Below are 24,016 nucleotides of genomic sequence, written 5' to 3'. Positions count from 1 at the left end.
TGCAATGTGATGCAGGATCCAGTGTTGGTGGGTCACACACTCTCTAAGCCTTGCTTTGGTGGCACCAACTGAACCCCAGTCAAGAGCTACTTTATGATCACACTGAATCCTTTCCACTGTGGAAGGGGCAGCAACTTATCTTGACTGGGATCAACACACATTCTGGGTATGGACGTACTTTTCTTTCCCTTCTGCTGGGCAGGTTGAAGCCCAGCCCCTTTGAAGAATGGTGCCATATTGGGTGCTCAGGCTTGGAATCTTTGGCTGGCAGGTTAGATATTCAGCAGGGGTGGTAGCCAGCTCAGGCTTGGTGAGTAGAATCCCTTGATGTTGGATCCAAATAACATTCATCACTGGTGTCATGGTGACACATGGACAGAAGTCCATTGTGCCATGGACGGCTCATGACAGTATGTGGTCCAAGTTACTATCTCTGAGTTTTGAGTTTTTATAAACTGAGTGCTCTCTGGTGGGCATTAATATGTAATATAGTGATCTTTACTCCTTATACTTACTTTCATATGTTCATCCACATGCCTCTTCCCCGCATCTCCCTGTTTCCTTCCAAGCCTTTGGTCAACTTGTGAAGCCATTCACCATTGCCTGTAAGTCATTATATATTCATATATGAGGCTATCTATCTTTTCATACAAAATGGGTGACCAAATGCTCTACCTGAAGTTATGTTCATTGGGAGGATTTCTTCCTACTTATATTTCTCTGGGCCATTCCTTAGTAGGCTTTAGTGAAGCAGTTAATACACATTTGACCTGGACTCATAGGCCAAGTTGACCCATCTTCAAATTGATTTCACCTTTTCCCTTTCTCTTTCAGATTGTCATTAGGCACCTCCATATTTCCATACGTGTGAGTCAGATGAGAGGCTTGGGGGGCGGGGGGAGGACCTAGGTGGCTCAGTTGGTTGAGCGTCCAATTCTTGGTTTTGGCTTAGGTCATGATCTCACGGTTCATGAGTTTGAGCCTCGCTTTGGGCTGTGCCCTAGCAGCCTGGAGCCTGCTTGGGATCCTCTCCCTCCCTCTCTCCTTGCCCTTCACCTTGTCACTCATGCTCTCTCAAAATAAATAAACTTAAAAAAAAAGAGGCCTGGTATGATATGTAAGAGTGGATGATATAGAGAGTCTGAGTTACCCAGCCATACATCATACACGTGCTCTTTCAAATCGCACATGCTGGATCCCAGATGGTCCCAGTTAAAAGTAATGATGGATTGCAGCTGGACCCACCCAACTTTATGGCTTAGTGATCTGACAGGGCCTCGGTCATGACCTCCTGGTGATTTGTAGTCAGGCATTCTTCCAGCACAGCATAGGAGTATACGAGTGGTTTTTTGAAAGATACATGATTCTCTTCTGCAGATGGCACACCTTGTTTCATAATCCAATCTGTGTCATGATTCTCCCATTGGTGTTTGCCATAAACTCCAGAGGGCATCTCCTCTTCTGCCTAATATCTCTAGTAGCACGGAGTCTTCTTGGTTGTATGGCTCAAGTGACAGGGCCTACTTTCTTTGCAGACTGCACCTCGTGCAGAGCTGTTTTCTGCTCTGGGCTTCCCTCTAAGCTGGAAGCATTTAATGTCATCCAGTAAATGGATCAGGACAATATTCTTCAATGTAGGGTATACTGCCTCCAGACCCCAGAGGCCCACAAACTGCTGTGTTTCACTGCTAGTAGTCAAAATTGTGAAATCCAATAGTCTTTCCTTTAGATTGGGTAGCACATTATTCTAGCATGCTCTTGACCACTAAACCCTAGAAGCTTCACTGATGTGTGGAACCTCTGATTTCTCATAGGGCTTATCTCCCCACCTTCTGTCTTATTTATAAGTTTTTTAACGTTTATTTATTTTTGAGAGAGAGAGAGAGAGAGAGTGAGCAGGGAAAAGGGCAGAAAGAGAGGGAGACACAGAATCTGAAGTAGGCTTCAGTTTCTGAGCTGTCAGCACAGAGAGCCCAATGTAGGGCTCAAACTCATGAACTGTGAGATCATGACCTGAGCTGAAGTTGAATGCTAACCAACTGAGCCACCCAGGTGCCCCACTTTGTCTTATTAAGATCTCTGGTGTACTTGCCATTACTTGGTCATCCATTTTTGACATGATGTCATTGATACAGTGAATCAAGTGGTGTTCTGCAAAACATTCATATGGTTCAGGTCCCTTTGTACTACATTTGGATAGAATTCTGAGGGTTAAAAGCCCTGTTAACTCTACCAAGTGAATGTAAACAATTTTTTATTCTTTTTTCAGAAAGGGATGGAAAATAATTCATTTGTCAAATTAGTGACCATATGTCATACACTCAAGACCAGAAGATCCCCAATTTGGTATGGTGGCTGCATTTGGATATACTGGATTGAATTTCTGGTACTCCAGCATTATTGTCCAGTATAATGTCTGGTTTTGTAGGAGCTCAACACATGAATTGAATGGAGATATTTTGAAGAACACCATCATTGCTTCCTTTAGTCTTTAAGGGTGGCATGTAAAGAGATAATTTAAAAAAGCATACACATGATACCATTATGATAACTTAAAAATTAATAATTTAATATCATCTACTACCTATTCCTTTTGAGAATGTGGCATTGGTTTTGATTTAGATGTGACTGGGAGGGTGGTGTAGGGTTTCACGTGGGCTTCCTCTCTGTGCTAGCTCTTACACAACAGGCTAGGAAACCAATAAGTGGGGTTCTGCCAAATATACAAGATATGTTTACTCCAATTACACAGTTAGGGACCAGGGAAATTAACTCTGGTGGATTTGGGGACCAGTAGACTCTCTGTGAACCAGTCCTGGTCCAGGACTTTTTTTTTTTTTTTTAATTGGCCTCATACATCCGTACTGTGACAAGGCACCAGATTGTTGCTTCATATCCAGGTCATTGGGTACACATATCAACTTGGACTCTTGTCCAATAGTTTTTAGAATATTTGGACACTTCTGCCCAGTGTACATCTACCCAAGTAAATGTCTGTAGATTCTTTTAGTTAGAGGCTGGGAAATGTTGCCTTAGACCACTGCTATGATGTTGCAGGATTTTTCTCCTGCAGACTTGCTCTCTCTAATCAGTGAGTTTTACCTTTGAAAACTGGTTTAAGTACAGAAATGAGACAAAAGATTATGACTTGTTGTGGGAACATTTGTCCTCCAATCTCTTGATCTTCCATTCTTGATTTCTTTGAATTGTATCAGTTGAGCAATACTGGTTTTATCTGATAATCCATCTTGCCTCTAGAGAGGTCATACTATATTAACCGTTTGATAGCTCTCTGTAGGTCAGGCCCCTTGGCTGCAACTTCAGTGTTGCAGTAATTGTACCTATCTTGCTTCAGTGGTTAAGTGCTGCCACATGGTCTCTATCATCTTGAGATTTTGTAATCCCAGTTGCTGTCAGAGTACTCGTTTTGTTAGCCATTTCCTACCAGTAGACCTAACCCAAAGAGGAGAGCTGCTCAGCAGTGATGGTATCCTTACCAGGTTTTCATTGCTTTTGTGAGAGGATTATCCTTTGCATCCTCTCGCAGAACAGAGTCAACTGACAGATTTTTGAGCTGTACCTAACATAGCAACTCTATCATGCCTATTTCTATGAGATTTATATCACCTCCTATGTCACAGTCATTCTGGCATTTCTATTTCACTTAACATAAATCTTTCTTTATCCAACTTTTCATAATGGCATCAAGGGTCAGTAGCATGATCTTCTGAGGTTCCTGATAATGTGTTAAATGCTCTATTATAGAGGAGCATTCTTTTATCTAACTTGAAGTCTTGCCCCCTTTTATTCTGAATGCTCAGAATGCAGTCCCATACACACTTTCCCATTCCAGCTGGTACATACTGGTGAGGCCCAGCAACTAGTTCTTTGGAGATGAAGTCTGTTCTTTCTTAGTGTCTGTACACCTCTCTGGTTGGGCACACTGGTGTGAAAGATTATTAGGTCATTTGTGGTACTACAAGGAAAAATAATGCAACACTTTATGGTGTTTGAAAACTTGAACAAAAAACAAACAAAACAAAACAATCAAACCAAAAAACCAGTCCATATTAGGTGGGTTAGAAATGCCAGAATTGCTATAGTAGAAGAAAAAGCAATCACAATCTTAAAGAAATAGTTGATATATGAGGTAGAGCTGGAAAAACCCATCAGTTCACTATGAAACCCTTAAAATGAAGTCAAAACTATTTCTAGACAGCAGAATCCTTTCTTTCTCAAAGCAGACAGCATATGGTAATATTACTTGGACATGCATTCATGAAACCAAGGGGGGGTGCACAATCTGAGTAATTTGGGGAAATTTCGTAAGTCTCTTTCTCAGCTGTCTGGGAGCCATTATAGCAAAATAGCCTAAATTTACACAAAAACAAAGCATAGTTAGTTCTGCCAGCAGAAGACCATTTTCCTCTTTTAGTTAAGGGTAAGAGTATAACCACTTATTTCCCGGAATGCCATACTGTCAGCAAGACTATAGATTATATGGCTTTCCTGAAAAGCTGCAGTGATTTGTAGTGGTAACTGTAGTAACATCAATCCCATCTTTAGGAAAAGTTGTTTTTAAATAAAACAACTTGCTTGGTGAATATTATCAGCATCATAATTGTATTGGTAGGTGTATCAATTATGGGACAATCAGATGAAATTAATTTTCATGGATGCTTATTATCATAATTAGCTACTTGTATCTTTAGGAAAGTACTTTCATATAAGGAACTTCCCTCGTATTCTAGGACAAAGACATGAAAACAATGGTTAACATTTTATATGCAGTTTTGGCTATACTGAGTATAACACTAAGTATTTGTATAAAGTATTTTTGTCCTAGAATCAGGATAATCATAAAAATATGAACTACAAATATCACAGTTAACAGCAGTTAAAATGTTAATCAACTGCCATAGTTATAGGCTTAATTCTAATTATTTCTTAATTACAAGGTCTTGAGGTAAGCTGTCTGCTTCCATGAAGTCCTCTGTCTCTGAAATGACTAAGTTCTAGAAATTAAGTCTTAGGCTCTTCATACAGTCTGACAAGTTCATGGTAACTGTTAACTTTACTAAGAAGACTGTGCCCAAAATTTTGCTTACCCCCACCCCTGCTCAGGATATTCAATTTATGATCTGTAGTTTATTTTTTTTTAATGTTTGTTTATTTACTTTGAGAGAGAGAGCACACATGTGTACGTGAGCCAGAGAGGGACAGATAGGAGGGTAGAGAGAATCCCAGGCAGGCTTGGTGCTCAGTGCAGAGTCCAATGCAGGGTTCGATCTCATGACTGAGAGATCATGACCTGAGCTGAAATCAAGAGTCAGACGCTTAACCAGCCGAGCCACCCAGGCACCTCTGATCTGTAGTTTATAGCAGGGGCCTTCAGTTAAATTAATGGAAAAAGCTGAAACTACGAGGATAATGAAGCTGACACTGATTCATGTGTTGTAATTACTGGTAACCATAGAATGGAAGGACACAGAATGTTTTATTGAAATATAATAAAGTATCAATCTATGTGAGTAAGTCAGCGATTGCCCTGGAGCAAAAGCATATTTTGGATGATAAGGGCATTGGTAAATTTTTAGAACCTTTAAATAATGCTGTTATAATAAACCCAACAGACAAGATTTTAAGATTTTTCAAAGATAATTCTAATAAAGTCACTGTAGATTCCTAATTTGCAGCACTGTCAGAAGTTATAAAGACATTGCTCACTTTAATTCCATTTATAAAGACTTCATTTATTATAATTCAGCTTAGATGACCACATGGGTTTACATTATGAAAACATTGAATATTTATACAAATTTTAGCTTAAGACTAGTAAAATCAGCCTAGGAGATTAGGAAATTCAGGTAAATTAGATTTTCTGTGAGTAAATAAATTAATGTTGTATACGCTACAATATTAATGCTGCCCTTTTTTTCTGTATTTTTTGTTTTCTTATTCGAGTACAGTTGCACAGGGTTATATGAGTTTCAAGGATAACATAGTGATTGGACAAGTTCATATGCTGTGCTCATCACAAGTGTGGCTAACGTCTGTTACCATACAGCACTGTTACAAACCACTGCCTATATTCCCTGTGCTGTGCCTTTTATTCCTGTGACTGACTTCTTTCATAACTAGAAGCCTGTACCTCCCACTCCCCTTGACCTCTTTTGCCCATCCACCCACAACTCTGTCCTTTGGCAACCACCACTTCTCTGTTTATGGGTCTGTTTCTGTTTTTTGTTTGTTCATTTGTTTTGTTTTTTAGATTCCTCATGTAAGTGAAATTATACAGTATTTGTCATTCTCTGTTTGACTCATTTCACTTAGCATAATACTCTGTATTCTATTCATGTCATCTCAATGGCAACTTCTCATTCTTTTTTTATGGCTGAGTAATATTCCACAGTGCACATGTGTGTGTGCGTGTGCATGTGTGTACACATCTCCTTTATCGATTCATCCATTGATGGACACTTAGTTTACTTCCACATCTTGGCTATTATAAAGCTGCACTAACCATAAGGATGCATATGTCAATGCTACCAAATTCTCACTGTGATAAGACCAAGGAAAAAGGTACATTGTAGGACTGGCCTAATATCCACTGATTCACATTGTCAGGGAAGGATACGCATATCAGTGAAAGACTGAAATGGATAGTTTGTTGAAGGGGAAAATGTCCATGACATCTATGCAGCAGGAAAGTATTGGTTTATTGTGGTTTTGTTAATTAAAAATTAAAGGGTGCTGTATGTAAGCAATGAATCATAGGAATCTACCCCCAAAACCAAGAGCCACTGTATACACTATATATTAGCTAACTTGACAATAAATTATATTAAAAAAAATTAAAGGTTGTACTCTGAATAGGGCAGTATTAGTCTGTGAGTCTGTAGTTAGTTGGTTAAAACAAGTGTCATTTTTTATTAGTCAGAAAAAAGATTTTAGATTGGTTAGATTAGATTGGTGTGGGTCCATGCCTGGGTCAGCTTAAGGTCAAACAAGTAACATTTTTTTTTTTTATCGGCTAAAAAGATGTTTTCAATTAAGTTGGTGTGGGTGTACTCTTGAGTCACTCAAAGGTCTTAGTTATTTATCAGCTTTAGCTGGTGGTGCTCAAATGTCACAGTTGTTTGTGAGCCTAAGATGGTTAAAAGCAGTTAGAGTGAAACGGCCCCAACAGTTTGAGATCTTCAGCGAGGTGCTGCTCTGATTGGGAACGTTTCCTTTTTTATTGTATTAATTTGCCGTGGTATTTGTATCCCATTGGATAAGTTTACAAGAACGGTAAAACAGTTTTATTTTAAAATTTCTCTAGAAATAATGAATATTTTTCTAGAAATAATGAACTTGCATCTAACTTCTGAACATTTTAGATATTAAATCTAGAAAACATTTTAAATTTTTTAATGTTTTTTAAAATTTGTTTTTGAGAGAGAGAGAGACAGCGTGAGCAAAGTAGGGTCAGAGAGAGAGGGAGACACAGAATCTGAAGACAGGCTCCAGGCTCTGAGCTGTCAGCACAGAGCCTGATGTGGGGCTTGAATCCATGAATCGTGAGATCATGACCTGAGCTGAAGTCAGTTGCTCAACTGACCAAGCCACCCAGACGCTCCTAGAAAACATCTCAGGTATTAAATCTAGAAATCAAAAGTTTTAGAAAGTACTTGAGCCAAAATGCTTCAAGTTCTGTTTTGAGATAAATATTGACTTATTTTTTATCATTCCCTTGATAGGGAATGTTAAAAAAAGTTTGCCTTTTGCAATACTTGGTGAATCTTGGACATGGAAGTGATACAGGGAGGTTTGGTTTGTTTTGTTGTTTAAAGGTTTGGAGGCAAGGGCAGTACCCACAATTGTATTGGATAAAATGAAGTCAAACAGGGACTCAGATAATGGTCAGGACATTGCCTAATCCACACCTCTGTTAAAAGCGTAAAGAGTAAAATAATTTCAGTTCATTGCAGATAAAGCCCGTTTATTCTGGTTTAAGCCAAGGCTGTGGAGCTGAGTGCCCTGGGTATATCCCCTAGATTGCAGAAGAAAAAGAGACAGCAAAGTCTTAGCTGCTCAGTGTAAATGTTGTTTAAACTTTATTCCAAAGGACTCAATTCTATTAAAAAAATCAACCAAAAAAATGTTCATGGCCTTTATAATTCTGAAGTCCATTAGATCTAAAGTGTCTGACCTTCACATCCCTATTGTCCCTTTTGATAGTGATGCACAAAAGTCTTTACAAATCCTAGTCAGCTGAAATTCAGTAAGGGCATCTGTCAGTACCATAATATTAGATTTGGGCCAGCATTTTAAAATGGGTAATTAGGAATCTGGCGCTTTTTGCTGTGCTGAGATCCCGGCCAAAATCTCCCCATTGCAGGTGGTCTGTGGGAACTTGGTGCATGAAGGCTTTGATGTGGTTCTATTTATGTCTGTATGTTGGACAATAACCCTGAAGCCATAGCTGCTGTGACTGCCAGACTAGCATCCAAAGCAAAGAACAGACTTCGTTTCCAAGGGACCCACTACAACTCTGTATGAGCAGAGTGCCCAAAGCCCTAGTTGTTTGTTTCTGGTATCATCCTGGCTGTTGGGACTACAGTGAACTGTGTCTATCTCCCTGAAGCCAGAAGGCCAATATTCAGTAGAGGGGTGGGCTAATACATATACTCTATCAAATAGAGTATTACTAGTCCTCTTAATCATTGGAGGACTTCATCACCAAGGTGGTGGGAGAGGTTCCTGTTGATAGGTCTTAGCAATAAAAGTACTCTTTCATTTATATTTACTGTGTTGTAAAGATCTTTCAGGTACCTTATTTGTAACTTAAAACTATTTTTGTGGTGTAGGAGAAGTTTATATTTTTATTCTTATTTTCAGGTGAAAGGAGAAACTGGAAGTGTTAAGTAATTTGCCTAAGATCACCAGGGCAATAATTAGAAGATCTGAGAATTAGTCTTAGCTCTCCATCTCTCCATCAGCTTCTATTTGATATACATTCATCTGTTCTATGAATTGATAGCATAGTGACTGGGTAATAGTGTTTAAGACTCTGTCCACCAATACATTTGGCACAGACAGTCCGACTTCTAGTTGGGGCCACTGCTATTCTGTCACTAACTCTATCATACTAGTTTTTAGCCATGCAACATGTCAATGTCACAGACTCAAGAAATGAAAGTTAGAATCCCAGTATGCTTCCCATGCCTATAGGAGCTGAGGAAGGGTGCAGTAAGGGGCATATTTTCAGGTGGTTTGGGTTAGAATTTTAAGGTCTGGATAGCATAAAATTTGTAATTGGATCATGATGTGGTAGCAGCGACTTTCTAGAAAAAATACCACACCTATGATTTTCAAAGAACTATGTTGAATTGTAGAGACCTGTCAGGAAATATTATAAGGGCTTCTCTCAAAGAGCTCATAATTGCATTGGAGAGATAATTCATGTGCATATAATATAGCCAGCACCTTGGGGCAGCAGTTCATCAATGCTGGGTGAGGGCCAAGTAGAAAGGCTTATATTCTGGGAGAAGCCATCACAGTGGATTGAGGTGACCTTAGAAGACTTGGATTTTTGTAGTGTAATAAAGTTCAGATGTTGTATGTGAAATTGTGGTAGGCCTTCTAGATGGTGGCTTGAAGAGAACAGAGGAAGAAAATGGGCAAAAGCATGGAAATGAATAAAGCATGTTGAAAATATAATGAAATCAATCCCACTAACCACAGGAATTTATAACAGTGAGACATGGGAGATTGGTGTAGAAAAATTGGGAAGATCATGGGTGGCTCTAGATGCCGGTATGAATAGTTGATCCTGTAATCTTGAGGAAAGAAGTAGTTAGTTGAGTATTTTGAGATGGACACTGATATGTAAGAAGCAGCATTTTTCTTGCGGGTGGTGCCCAGGATAGAATGAGGAATATAGGGGAAAACAGACCATCCCCGGAGAAGCAAATTAGAAAGTGGAGCAGACATCCACATGTAGGATCTGTGGAGCCTGATGGCTGCTGGACATGGGGTGCAGGATAGAAGGACCTTGGGACCCCCTGCACAGGCCCCACGCCAGATAAGCAGACTTGCTCTTGGCTGCTGGCTTCCTTCCTCACGCAGTCACAAGTTGTTCCTATGGCTCTAAAGAAAAGTTTTATTCATCTCTCTCTTTTGCCCATTCCATCAAGAGTGCCTTGAAAGATGATGAGGAGCTTGGCCAATACCTCCCATGTGAATTCATTCCTTCATATTTGGTGCCATCATATGTCACATTGACTCCTATTGAATGGAATTCTATCCCATTGAATTCAAAAGACCTGTATCCCTAACCCTTTGGTCCCCGGACTTGGTGTCCTCTCTGTAAGCTGTTGCTGTCAGGCAGTTCTAAATCTCCTTGCTGGGAGCTTTGTGGGCTGTTGCTGGCCACACAGCACTGAACACCACACCCGTCCTAATAATTCAGTCCAGGTGTGTTTTATAAACAGTGTATCGTTTCCTGGAGAAAATGATAGTAGTGACAGAAAGAGGCACTGCTTGGGGAGAGCTGAGTGTGTCAGGGTCCCTAAGACCACCCGTTTCAAAGAGTCATTAGGATCGTTCCTAGGACTCAGTATCTATTACAGCTGTGACTTATCACAATGAAAGGACCCAAAGCAAACTCAGCAAAAGAAAAGGCACATGGGGCAGAATCTGGAGGAATCTGGGTGCAGGCTTCTGAAAGTCCTAACAGAGTTGCCCAGGGTGTGCTTAATTCCTCCCATACGAGTTGTGACAACACTTGTGAAGAATGTCTACCTGTCTCATTAGAGGCTCAGTGCGCAGAGCTTTTCCTGGGGGCTGGTTACATAAGCACATTCTGCACGGCACATACCCACATCCCAGACTCCCAAAAGGAATGCAGGTGTTCAGCATAAACCACATTGTTTGTACGAACATTTTAGGTGCAGTGAACTACTCTTGACTGTTTGGGGGAACTGGGGGACCCCTGTGGAAGTCCCAGTTTCTAGATGCCAGCCAAGGGCCAGCCTGGTCACCACCATGCTGTGTTCACTCCTCTGCACTTGGAATGACTGTTATCACTTAAGTTGCTGAGAAAGGGATATTGATAGAGAGATTTTTCAAAATCCAGGAGAGTCTGATGTTAAGGCATGTTTCTGGAAGTGAGATTTGAGTTTGGAGCAAAAGGAAAGGATTTAAGGAGGAATCACAGAAGCAGAGAAAACTGTCGCATCTTTGTGTTTTCTTTTGATCACTTTACAAAATCCCCTTTATAATTTTTTTGTCATTGCTTTGCATTAGTGTATTTGAGTTTAGATGTCACAGGCAGATAGAAATGGAAGAGCTTGGGAAAGGCTAAACAAAATTCTTTGAGCATTACTGTGTACTTACTTCTCTCTGTTAATTCTTTAAGGATAGCAACAGCCAAAAAGTCTCTTCAGTTCTTGATGGAAAAGTAATTCTGTTTGTTCATTTAAAAGGATTGTGTTTGCTATTCCATTAATCTCATTGCTGCTTGCTGGTGAAGAATAAAAATTGAAAGCTGCTTGTTTTGGGTCTCAAGAGGGATGGAGAAAGTGATTAAAACTCCCCCTGCACCCTTGGACTCTTCCCAGACCCCTGCTTCTAGGTCCTAACTCTGATAATTTATCTCTCTGTGGGTTCTCCGATGTTAAGGTTGTACAGAACCTCTGAGGTGGCTGTCCATCATGAAAAAGAACTATGTGGACCAATAGTGGCTTTTGTTTTGCTTATAATAAAACCCTATCCAAACCACATGTATTTGGGGAAAAGAAACAACTCTTTTTGTGGCTGACTTGAGTACATAGTGGCACAGCAAATATTGGCGCCTCCTCTCACACTCCAGATGATTCAGGAGTGGGAATCTCTTACATGGCAGAGGTGGATGATGTAAGTGCTGAATGTGGCATTGGCAGTCCCACTCACCTTGAGTGGTGGGGACACTTCTGGCCTTCCTCACTTCATCGAACTTCAGGAGGACAAATGTGTGCTGTGTTTGAAGTGGTCTTAAATTCTCTATCTCTTGTCCTAACCTCGCAGGGCTTCCAGCAAAAATTCTCCTTCCACAGTAAAGAGATTGTGGCTATCAGCTGTTCCTGGTGCAAACAGGCGGTAAGTTTGGGAACGAAATGAAACAAAGTGCACTCATGTTTTATTAAAATGAATTATGTCATTAGTTGAGTTGCTGTCTGTAAGCGAAGGTCATCCTAATTTATGTATGATTTCTCTCACATAGTATCCTTGAAGGATTAGATTAAACTATAGGAGAACTCCTCTATGAAATGGGAGAAACTAGAGATCAAGTAACCCTTTAATTTACACACATATCATAGTTTGCCGATCACAAATAACTGATGGTAGGGGAAATTACTAATTTATTTTGTATTTATACTTAATTAGTAACATTCTACTGGGTCACATCAGACCTTGAAGATAGGCAGGAATGAAGACAAATTCCCTCTGTGACATGATTGGGGTGGCCATATTTGCCAGCTTTCCTGAGATGGTCCTAATTTATGTCTGTTGTTCCAACATAATTATTGTTAGTGCTCCCTTTCATTCTTAAAATTGTTCCAGTTAAGATGACAAATTATGGTTCCATTAAGTATAATATAGTAGAAACTGATGTTAAGGTGACAAATTATGGCTCCATTAAGTATAATACAGTAGAAACTGATGTTAAGGTTTTTAAAAAATCCCTGATTAAAACGTTAAGGCCCTTAATCATTGTATAATGTGGATTTTGTTTATTAGGAAAATATAATTACCACACAATCACTTTACACACAAAAGATGATTGAAATTGTGATTGGCCTATGGTCACTTAGTCTACTCTTACAGAGTTTAATCACTAATCCCTAACTATTGTTATGGTCATCAGTCTACATTTACTTTCCTCCTATCAAAAACAGGAAGCATTTTAGATTCGCCAAGTGCAATAGGTTCATTCTAATTTTTAGCGGCCCCAGACAAACCGCACAGAGGCAATCTCTTTTTTGCCTCCTGAATTAAGAACTCTCTAGAAGACACCTCTTGCTTCTTTCCTGGGTTTCCTAAACTGGGACTACCTGGGATCGATTTACAGGTATGATTAGCGAAAAGAGAGGCAGATGAGAGAAACTGCCTTTCTGCTTGCCTTTATTTCCTCCTCAACATCATTTCCCACCAAGTCTGTGACCAGTCAAGTGCAACAAAATTATATGTACGGTTAGGATTCATAGAACCGTCCAAGGCCTCGTTATATAAATATCCTATTAAAAGCTTATAAAGTTTTAGCTCGCCTTCACCTACACAATTGATTTCTTTATCTGTTTGTAAAGTGGAACGAATTCAGAATCTGCTCAGTTCTGGGGCTGTTTGGGTAGTGATAAGGAGCATGTGTCCTCAGTGTCCCTGTGTGAGCGAGGGTACGCATGCGCATGTCCTGATTCCTTGTGCACATGTATGGTTCCTGGAATTGTTTATTGGCCTGTTTTTCTCCTCAGTTTCACAATAAGGTGACCTGCTTCATGCTCCATCACATTGAGGAACCCTGCTCCTTGGGGGCTCATGCTGCTGTTATTGTCCCGCCTACCTGGATCATTAAGGTGAAGAAACCTCAGGTAACTTCTGGGACCCTGGTGCTGCTGGGCCTGTGCAGAGAAAAAGGAACTGCTGCTTCTTGCTTTTCTCGTCCTGACTTTTTTTGGGGGGGGGGGTTCCTAAAATCTCTGCTCACTCATCCCCACAGCCCCATGCTCAGCTTCCCCAGTTCATTCCATTAGCCCATCACTTTACTGCAGTTGGGCTCTCTCATGGAACCAGCCTCCCTTTCCTAAAGAAATCAAAGTTCCACAGCAGGAATGTTTCCTTCCCATTCATGTGCTAATGATACTCTCTTTGGGTGTTCTCCTGAGTTCATTAACTACAAGTGGTGGGTGCAGCTAATTTCTTACACAACTCTCTTTTCTTCCAGCCTGGGCATCCCCAGGGAGTGAATGTGAGGGCAAACTGTGCAGGCTTCCGTGTTTGGTTGAGATTACCACCACTTCCAACCTGACCGGCAGACTGTGGGTCATGACCTTCCTAAATACACAAGGCCTGCTCAGAGAGCAACACTCTTTTCTTAAGGCAAAGTAGAATTTATCCTCTTAATACCTAATCTCATTCTGTATTCAATTCTTGTCGCACATTCTGTCCTAAAGCGTCTCTGCGATATTCTGGGAAACCTAGGTGGTTTCTCAACAGGGTCATAATCTTTGACAGCAAAACTTCTACCTTTGTACTAGACATCTTAGACCATTAGCTCTAGGGTGTGGGGTGGCAGACTTTTAACGTGACGGGGGAAAGATGGTACCTCTCCCAGGGATGCAGCTACCATAGGATGTCCTACTGAATGTAATATCTTTATAAACTGTGGCAGTCCTACTTTATGTGGTCTTTAGAATCCTCATGCATTTTATTCTCAATGACTCAGTTTTATTTGAAAAACTGGTGGATCATGGACACTGTTTTGCTTTGTGTGTTTTTATATAAAGTTCAGCTTCCATTGATGAGTAACACTTGGTAATAATCTTGCCATGTTACAATCCATGAAAGCCCTTGGGAAATCTTTTCCAGAGGCAAGTGCAATATCTGTACATTAAAAAATGGGACACTTAGCTTTTTCATCTTGCATTTTAGAGCCAAACACTAAGAGCTGTTAAATGAATTTACCAAGGTGATGGCGACTATAGTACTGTGTTTGAAATTCAAGTGTCCTGATGTCTAAGTTAGTGTTAATTTAAAAAAATCTAACCTTTTTACTTCTTTACTACCCTTTGGTTCCCCAATCCCTAAAATTCAGTAATCTATCCAAGAGCTTTATATTAAATTTTCAGTTCAATCAGTATGTTTTCACTGAAGACCTTGATGGTTTCGGGAAAGCTCCTAGGCACTGTGATGTAATGTGGTGATCCTTGCTCTGAAGAACTGTGTAGTTCTCTTAAGAAAAGATCAGGGAGAGAGCCTCATGAAGGAAGTGGGTTTTATTCTACCTTTTTAAAGATGGGTGGGATTTAGATCAATGGAGAAGAGAAGAAATAAGCAGGAGAATGACACAAGCAAGGATGCTGTGTCCAAAATTATACTCATGAGGCTGTGAGACTAGTTTGCACTACAGGGGTGGTGGCATATTTCTGTGGTGTTACTTTAAAAGGAACAGAATATGAGATTGTTCACTCTTAGCTCTAAGATTGATCAATGAGTTCTGGAACTCTCCTTTTAAGCTATCTGTTATGAAGTTGTCCATCAGCCTTTCACTTGTTTTATCCATTAAGGATTATCGCCTAACTCTATTATTTTATTAGAGGTTACCAAGAGGTGTTTTTTCTAATTTTTACTCTTCTTTATTTTTCTGCTGGTAATAAGGGAACTAAAAAATAAAGCAAATACATGACAAATGCTTGAGTATTTACCTTTATTTGTACATTTTCAGAATAATTAGTTGGTACCTTAGCAACTTGATTAGTTGGCTAAGGGGGGTGGTAGTGGTGGTTTTTCAAGAGTATCTTTATGAATTATTAACTTACCTCATGTGAGATAGGTAATACATGATGTTTCAATCCATTGGCATCATTTTTTAAAATATTCATATTGTTTCATCTTTTACCGGTTAGAACCCCTTCCAGATGGCTCTTATCTCCACTTTTCATAAGCCATGATGTTTTTGATTCCTTCCTTTGTTTCACAAAACACACCATGTTCCAGGATCATCTAATGCATTTCCTGTCCATACCTTTTTTTTTTTTTTAATTTTTTTTTTTAATGTTTTATTTATTTCTAGGAGAGAGAGAGAGACAGCGTGAGCAGGGGAGGGTCAGAGAGAGAGGGAGTCACAGACTGAAACAGGCTCCAGGCTCTGAGCTGGCAGTCAGCACAGAGCCCGACGCGGGGCTCGAACCCACGAACCACGAGATCATGACCTAAGCGAAAGTCGGACGCTCAACTGACCAAGCCACCCAGGCGCCCCTTCCTGTCCATACCTTTAAGCAACCATTTCTCTAAGGAATCTTGGTTATTTTTTAATGGAGGATGGTATATACAGCTCACCGCCTGGATGCCTGAGTCCAGATTGTTTTCATCACCCATGTTTTTGTTGTCCTTCTGTGATTCAGAACAGTGTAATAATAAGAACAAGGAAAGCTAACACTTATGAATGCTGTTATATGTATTAGGAAATATTTTAAGTAATTCACATTCAGTATCTCATTTTCCCATCACAGAACCCTATGAGGCAGGTATCCTAATCCCATGTTGTGGCTGAGAAAAGTGAGGAATTGAAGTCAAATAAATTATCCAGGGCCATATAGTTATTAACTAGTTTGAGGTAATGTTTGAATCCAGGAACTCTGATTCTGGAAGCCAAGCTTAGCTGCTGCCTCACTGTCTTACTATAGCAATCCTTGCTGAGTCACCTGTCTTTAAAAATTTTGGTATCCCTCCTCTTATGGACTCCCCCAAAAAAGTAATTAACTAAATTATATTTGAAAGCCATAATATGTTGAGCTTGGGGGACAGTGCAGTAGTGCTTAAGATCTCTAGCTTATGAGTCAGACTGCCTAGATTCACAAGCTTGCTCTGCTAACTAATAACTTATACAATCTCAAAGAATTTAAACTCTTCAACTTTTCACCTGCAACATGTAAATAATACTAGTACCTAATTCATAGGGTTTTCATGAGGTCTAATGAGCTAAAAAATTAAAAAAATAAAGCACATAGAACAGCACCTAGCTCACTCTAAAACTCAATAAATGTTAACTCTTGTTATTTTCCTTATTGAGTGTAGGATATTAAATAAGGTTCCACATCAACAGATGAGAACCTTGAACAGTCACACAAGGGTCAGGACAGAAGTTATTGTTCCCTGACTCATCTGTATTACAATGAGAGAAAATGGGAAAAGAAGGATTCTTATGAGAAGAGAGGCAGTATAGGGGCCACAGCCCGGTGTCTGGTGTGCTCTTGAGTACCCCTTGAAATGCCACTGTAACTGTTGTTTTATATACTATAGTGGGATCGTGTGTTCACTAGCATGATTCTTATCCCATGGGAGAGAGTCAAGAGCTATTCATTTACTGAACTGAAGAACTGAAGCAGAATGGGTGAGCATGTACAACCAGAAAGTGAAAGGAGGAAGAGAATCCTACAACACAGGGAAAGAACTATGATAGCATAGAGTTTCATTATTAAAAATTGAAAGAAAAATAGGGCAGTCATCCATGTTAAATTCTGAAGACATTAAAAAGTCATGGGTTGAGAAAAGTCTCTCTGTGTTTGGGACTAGATCATTGATGACCATTGAAACTATAGTTTGTGGAATATGGGTGGCAAGGTGTTAGTGATGATGTGGAAGCAATGTGGGGACATTGAGAAATGATTTTAAAAAGAATTTGGAAATTAGGTGGAGAACAGAAGACAAAATGTTTTTCCTACCTGTAGAATTTATATTTTTTTTCTGTATATTTCTATATTGGAGGATACTGCTTAAAAACAAGAAGTTATTCTTAACTGATTGAAGTAGATATTTAAGTACATTCACAGATGCCATTATATGCAGTGGGAAGTTCAGGATGAATCCGTTAGTCACCTGATGTCAACAAAGAGTGGACATAGGAGAGTGAACTAAATCATTAGGCAGAGAATTTGTGGATTCTGGAAGAGGAATTCAGCCACATGTAAATCCTTAATAAAAAGAGTGGTCTTCACATAACTGGAAGGCTTGCATTTGTCATCAGTGTGTATCTTTTAGGAGAGATCCACATGGAATGGTGACAGGAAGAGGCCCCACATGTTGGCTCAACCAGCCATGGTCTGTGAGAGGCCAACACATCTTGGGCAGGGAGTGGTAAGTGTGACCTGAGATGTAGGGACGAGGCAGAAACATGAAGTAGACTTGAGCGGTTTGGGTTGTGGTGGTCATTGTAGGTGAAACAGAAAATGTTGTTTGTGCCTTATCTTGAAGTATGTGAGGGACCTCACTGGGAAGAGGGATGAGGAAGGACAACACAGGTTTATAGAACATACTGAAAGCAACAGTTAGGATGGATCATCAAATAAAGCCAACTTTACTTGTGATGTTTATGTCTAAACAAATGACTCCAGAGAGGAAGAAACCTACTTTGAGTGTATAATGGTCAGGAAAAGCAGGTTGTAAAGAGGTGGAATTAAACCTTGTATTTTCCTTATCTGTTAAAAGATGGCTGCTTCTGGGTAGATCATCACTCTGTGACCAGCTGTGTGAAGCTTTGATGGTAAGGGGAATGAGGGCTGGTCTGGATGATTTGCTGGGTTTCATCACCAAATTATTTGGAGGGACCTAGAAAATAAAAGATGATGAATTTTAGATGACAGTAAAAGTAAAAGAAAACCAAGTTTTAAGAACCAAGCACAAATCTGTTCATGCATTTAATAAAGTCAAAGTTATATTTAATGTTACAGATGTCAGTGTTTCTCTTCTGGACAGAAAATGTTAGAGGATAATATTTTGATCAGGTAAACAAATTAAAGATGTTGAATTACTAGTGAAAGCATTTGGAGTTGATGGAAAAAGACCTGTGTTACATGAATTTTTTGTGGGGTCAAGTGATAGGAGACTAGAGGTATGTGTTTTTAATAAATGACATTATTCTGTACATAATACTTTAAAACTGGCCTTTCCTAATTAAAAAAAAATCTTGGAGAAGAGTCTATATTAATACATCTAGATTTAACTCTTTTTTTAAACCACTGTATATATTCCATACTGTGAATATATTGCAGTTTATTTAACCAATTCCCTACTGCTGGATATTTGCATTATTTCTAAGGGTCTGCTTATAAAAAATTCTGCAGCCAACTCCTTCCTAGCCTCTATGGGCTTTCTTCATGTTTCTTCACGTTCTTGTTCCTTATGATTGGATAACGCTAAAATGCTGGAGACTGAGACCCAGGACATGTAACAGTTTGACCAACCGTATCTATCAAAATTGCTCAAGCCATTTCCTTTGGTCAGCTCTAAAGGTTAGGTAATACTTGCTGTGATTTAACCAGCCTGATATGCCTGAGAAATGGCTGAGACTCTGTCCTTATCTTTTGGAATTGGTTTTCTTTATTTCTCTGCTTGCCAATCCTCAGAACAACTTCAGTCCCAGTGTTACGGCTAGAGCAGGGCAGAGGAAGAACGCTCTCTAATGAAGAAGTCCATGCCTCTCCTATAGTCCATCAGAGTTTTGTCTGGGGTACTATGGGAGAAGGCTGCATTTGGGATGATGAAGTGTGAGATATCTTCTCTTTAGATCTCTTGTTATAACCACTCCTTTGGAATTCCATAACCTGGGAAAGTCCCTGAAGGGTAATAACAAGTAGTTAAGTTTTATTCACAGTTGAGTGATTTACCCACAGGCATTCTTCAACAGCCCAAGAAGGAGTGCTAACTATGATAGAGACTTTGTTGGGATTATTCCTGTAGCAAAATAATACTGCCTCAGCACCTGGTAAAAACAACAATAAAAGACCTTTATCTATTCTTAGGGCTTTAACAAAAGAGTGGGCACATAACATACAGTGGGCAGATGTGGTTAGAATCTGAAGAATGCAAAAATCCACATAAGGGTACAACATTTCACTGTTTGGATGGTATTGAACTTGCTCAGTGAACCCTTTGTATCACTGAGTTAGCTGCCCTGGATGACAGGGATGCTTTGTTTTAGGACACAGTACAAGCACCGATGGTTTCTTAAATAATAGCACCAACAATTCTACAAAATAACTTCTTGGCATACTTTTTATGTTCTTGAAAAGCATGCTGTTTTAACTCTCACAACAAGACTGACCCAGGCAGGATGAGCAATATCTTAGATTAGCAAGACGAGGTGACTTATCTTGTCATGGCTGAAACACAACCCAAATCTGCTTTCACATCCATCTGTTCCTCATTGGATGATGATACTTTCTAAAAGAAGTTCTAGGTTGAGACTGAGATACATATTTACACATGAACAGAAGGAAGCCTTGAGAATTTTAAGGTGTGCTGTGAAATTCCATACTGCTTATCTTTTGCTCTTTGACTATCCATAGGGCTGTAAGCTTAACTCAGAGCTCACATAGAAGCTTCCAGGTACTGTAAGTCAGTCACTGCGCTTCACCTTGGCTCCCTTCTTGTTCTGTGAAATGAAGAGGACCTCACATGCATTTGGCTCCAGGAGACCCAGAAGCAATCGTATATGCTGCATCTGTGTTAAAAAAGGCCATTTTGTATGTCTGTTCTCTATTAGAGTTGAGTTCCTTGCCTGCTCTGTTTTCAGACATCTAGCCTTCTTTTGATGTGTTTTGCTAACTCTGTTTCCCAAACATGCTTGATCAGCAGAATCACCTGTAGAGCTGTGATTTCTGTGAGGTGGCGAGTTTGGGAAACAATCTTAGCCTGATCCATTAGATTTATCTCTTAGGGTTTAGTTATTGACTCGTGCCAGGAACCAAGGCCTAGAGTGTGTTCCTGAAAGTACTTGGCTCCCTATGTTGCTCTGGGCAATAAACAACACAGAACTCTGAACTAAAACAACAAAGAAGTTAGGAGACAAGCATTCGCTTCTGGAGGATCCTTTCCAATATCAGGAAAGACTCAGTGAGTGTTGTGAATTATAATACTGATTCATTTCAACCATGATTTAATGCATACTACGTGCCAGGCATTTGCGCTCAGTGCTGGGGATATACCGCTGTGAATGAGGCCACATTCATGGAGGTGCTTCTCATGGGCTGATACCAAGCTAACTGCTTCACATACCTTTTCTCCTTTAAACTTCACAACTGTCCTGTGAGGTAGGTATTATCACCTTCATTTTAAAATTAAGAGATTGTCATTTCAAAAGCTTGACTCACTTGGCCAAGGTCATAGATCTCATAACGGGAAGACCCAGAACTAACATTCAGCACGTCAGATTCCACAGCTCATGCTCCTTACCCTGCTGGTATTGTGCTTCGGTGAAGTATGTATGTCTCCTCACTTTTCCCTTTGACTTCAGAGGCTCTCAGCGCTGGCTACACACTAGCATTGCCTGGGGAGCTTTTAAAAAGTATCTTTCCTTGGGCTTCACCCCAAACAGACGAGGTTTGGACGTCCACATATTGGCATTTTAAAAAGAACGCTGGATGAAGCCAATGTCCAGTGATTGGTTGAGAAACCATGCGGTATCATTCATTGCCATCCTGACAGTCTCTCTAGCATTCTTCTTGGGGCATTTGGTCAATTAAGTGTTTAAAATTTCCAGATGGTTTTTCTTCCCTTTTAAACAAAGTAGTTGAGATATGGGAAATACTTTAATAATGCAAACGTTTTTCCAGAGTTATACATGATAGTAGACCAACTTAAAGAGGGATTCAGAAACTTGTAGATCTTTTTGCAGGAGAAGTGTAGTCTGCAGTGAGTGGTAAGAAATAACCTAAGGTCTAAAGCAGCCATGAGCTTCTGGATCTCTCTCTTTCTCCTGGTGAGACTCAGAACCTGAAAACTCTTTCAATCTGATGGGGGAAGAAAACTTTGGGACAAATGGTGGTTTGAGAAAATTTCCTTCATCCTTGATGAAAACCAGCTATAGAGTAGCATAGTTCTTTATGGTCCATATGATAGTAAAACAAAAATTAAATAGTTTCAATCTTGCTAATTTGAATGTGTTAATATGTGTTCTCTAGAGTAAGGTTTAATTTGAACGTTCTATTAAAAAAATACCCCGCAAAGTAAAAGAGTAGATACCTAAGTTTCTTGAAGCTGTTTGAAAATCTTTAACTGCTCAAGCAATCCATGTGTATATGCTTATATAAACTTTTAAGTTAAGAATTCTGTGTTTCAGGCTTTCAACACTTGTTAAGCATCTGTGATGTGATAGTAACATCTTGCCTTTGTGAAGATGGCAATCTAAGTAATTATTGACTCTCCACTAATTAAACCAGTGAGTCGTGACTGTCCCCTAAGAGAGGTTCTTCCTGAAACGTCTGCATCATATACTGAGTTAGTTGAAGTAATCACAAAGTTGTGATAAAATTCTTAGAAAGAGAAAAACAGGGAAAGTAGGTTTGGGGGTCACTGTATTTCAACAAGTTGGAGGCACTTGTATGAGAAGAACAAATCAAGGCTACCAGGGAGGAAAGACTTTTTAAACCAGTAGGTCTTTAGAGAAAGGGAGCACTGACTATCACTCAGCTAATAGAAGTAACTTAAGGTGAGTCTTATCTCTGCATTTTAAAACGTAGCCATCAGTGCTGATACAATAGTTGTCATAATGTCCCATTAGGGTTGAATCACTATATGACTATTACTAGAAAGGTCATTACCAAAAAGAGTAAACAGAAAAAAAAAGAAAGAAAATAGAAAAACATGAAAAATGGCCTCCTTTTTTACATTTCCACATAGGTGATCTCCATACCAGGAGATGAACTTGAACTTGGTTGGGCGGGAGACGGACCTGGTTGGGCGGGAGACTGGAGCCCCTCAGAGAATTTGGGATTCTTCCATTTTTACTGGGAGGGTTGGCAGGTATAACATGTGTTGTTATGTGAGTCCATGAGAGCCTCCAGGGTTCTAACTCCCTGCCTCTCCGTGTGGTGGGGAGTCAGTCGCTCACTCTGAAGCACTCGACTGGTCTCTGTCTGTGGCTTACCCATGAACAGTGGCTTGGAAGTGTCAAAGCATGAGAAGCATGCGTGGAACAGCATGTGCTGCCCTCATCTCTACATGGTTCTGCATGGGAGGCTCCTGGGCTGTCTGCCTCTGAGCTCAGGTGTTTCCTTCTTTCCCTACAGAACTCGCTGAAGGCTTCAAATCGGAAGAAGAAGAGAACAAGCTTTAAAAGAAAAGCTAGCAAAAGAGGAGCTGAAGTAAGTGTTTCAGGACAATGTCCCAGTGAGTTACATCCTCCTTACTGTAGCCACTTCTGTCTCATGTGATCTGGCCCAAGCTTATTTTTCTGATCAGTTTTCAACCCTTTTTCCCTCCTCTACATTCTGACCACATTGCAATTCTCCCTTTCTTTAAAATGCCTCCCTCTCTCTAACCTCCTGCTACTTCAGAATCAGAGCATTTGCACCTGTCCATGGAAGTATTATCCCAAAGATGCTGAAGATGAAGATGAAGAGCTAACATTTCTAGAATGCTTGGAGTATACAGAATCAAATCAAAAGCATGCTTACTTCTCAGGGGAAAATTATAGCTTGAGATCTTTTGTCTAAGCTTTATGTGGACTGTCGTTTTAAGAGTAAGCCCTGTGAAACAAGATGTAGCTTTCTCATTCGCGGGGAGCAAGGGTTAGGGCTGGTGGGGGTGCCGGTAACTTCTCCCTTCCATTGCTTCCAGGCTACTTATCCACGTCATGGATGGAGGTCTCAATGGTGTTGCTTTCTTCCTTCAGCAGGAAAACAAAGGTCGACCTTTTGTGATAAAACCTATCTCTTCTCCTCTCATGAAGCCCTTGCTTGTCTTTGTGAATCCCAAGAGTGGAGGCAACCAGGTGAGTCATTTTCATGAATTTAACTTGGAAGCCTCAGTCCTGTCTTGAAAATAGTTCTCAACACCATTTAAAATAGCACCACCTAGGACAAGCATTGGAAGACAACTAGTTTCTCAGGGACACGGTTATTATTGCTGTGGTAGGGGACAGCCGTCCACATTTCAGGGTCAGGCTCTGTTCTATGCTTTATCCCTCAGCTTTCCAGTAAGGCAATACTAGAGGCACCCAAAAACCTAACTGCTCACATTTCCCTTAACAGATTTTCAAAAAGGTCATCCCCAAATCTCTTAGTTAATATGTTTAAGAGTTTCTTAAACTCTTAAAGATATCTGCTAGATATCTAGAGTGAGGAAGCTCTTAACGAACATCTCTTCATTGCCTCTCGTTGTAAGTTAGCCCTGACCACTTTTGTCCCTGTCCTCAGAGGAAAGTGAGAACAGTGACTCATCATTCTGAATGATCATTAACAACAAATGCCACGAATGCTATAAAAAAAATCACCTT

General features: G+C 40.0%; 1 protein-coding gene across 1 annotated transcript in view; it reads left to right on the top strand.

The window, feature by feature from the left end:
• The window catches only part of DGKI (diacylglycerol kinase iota), a gene marked incomplete at its 3' end in the record, with an annotated part of 307,501 nt that overhangs the window by 195,517 nt on the left and 87,968 nt on the right, over nt 1-24,016 (top strand). Inside the window, exons 7-10 of the mRNA XM_039233998.1 lie at nt 12,052-12,123; nt 13,497-13,613; nt 22,809-22,883; nt 23,414-23,512. Of these exons, the coding sequence (XP_039089929.1) occupies nt 12,052-12,123; nt 13,497-13,613; nt 22,809-22,883; nt 23,414-23,512 (363 nt within the window). The remainder of the gene's footprint in view (nt 1-12,051; nt 12,124-13,496; nt 13,614-22,808; nt 22,884-23,413; nt 23,513-24,016) is intronic.

Source organism: Hyaena hyaena, unplaced genomic scaffold (genome assembly GCF_003009895.1).
Source record: "Hyaena hyaena isolate Hyena2069 unplaced genomic scaffold, ASM300989v1 scaffold_82, whole genome shotgun sequence".
Classification (NCBI taxonomy): domain Eukaryota; kingdom Metazoa; phylum Chordata; class Mammalia; order Carnivora; family Hyaenidae; genus Hyaena; species Hyaena hyaena.
The sequence above is the reverse complement of the archived record's forward strand: the minus strand, read 5'-3'. Positions and strand labels throughout refer to the sequence as shown.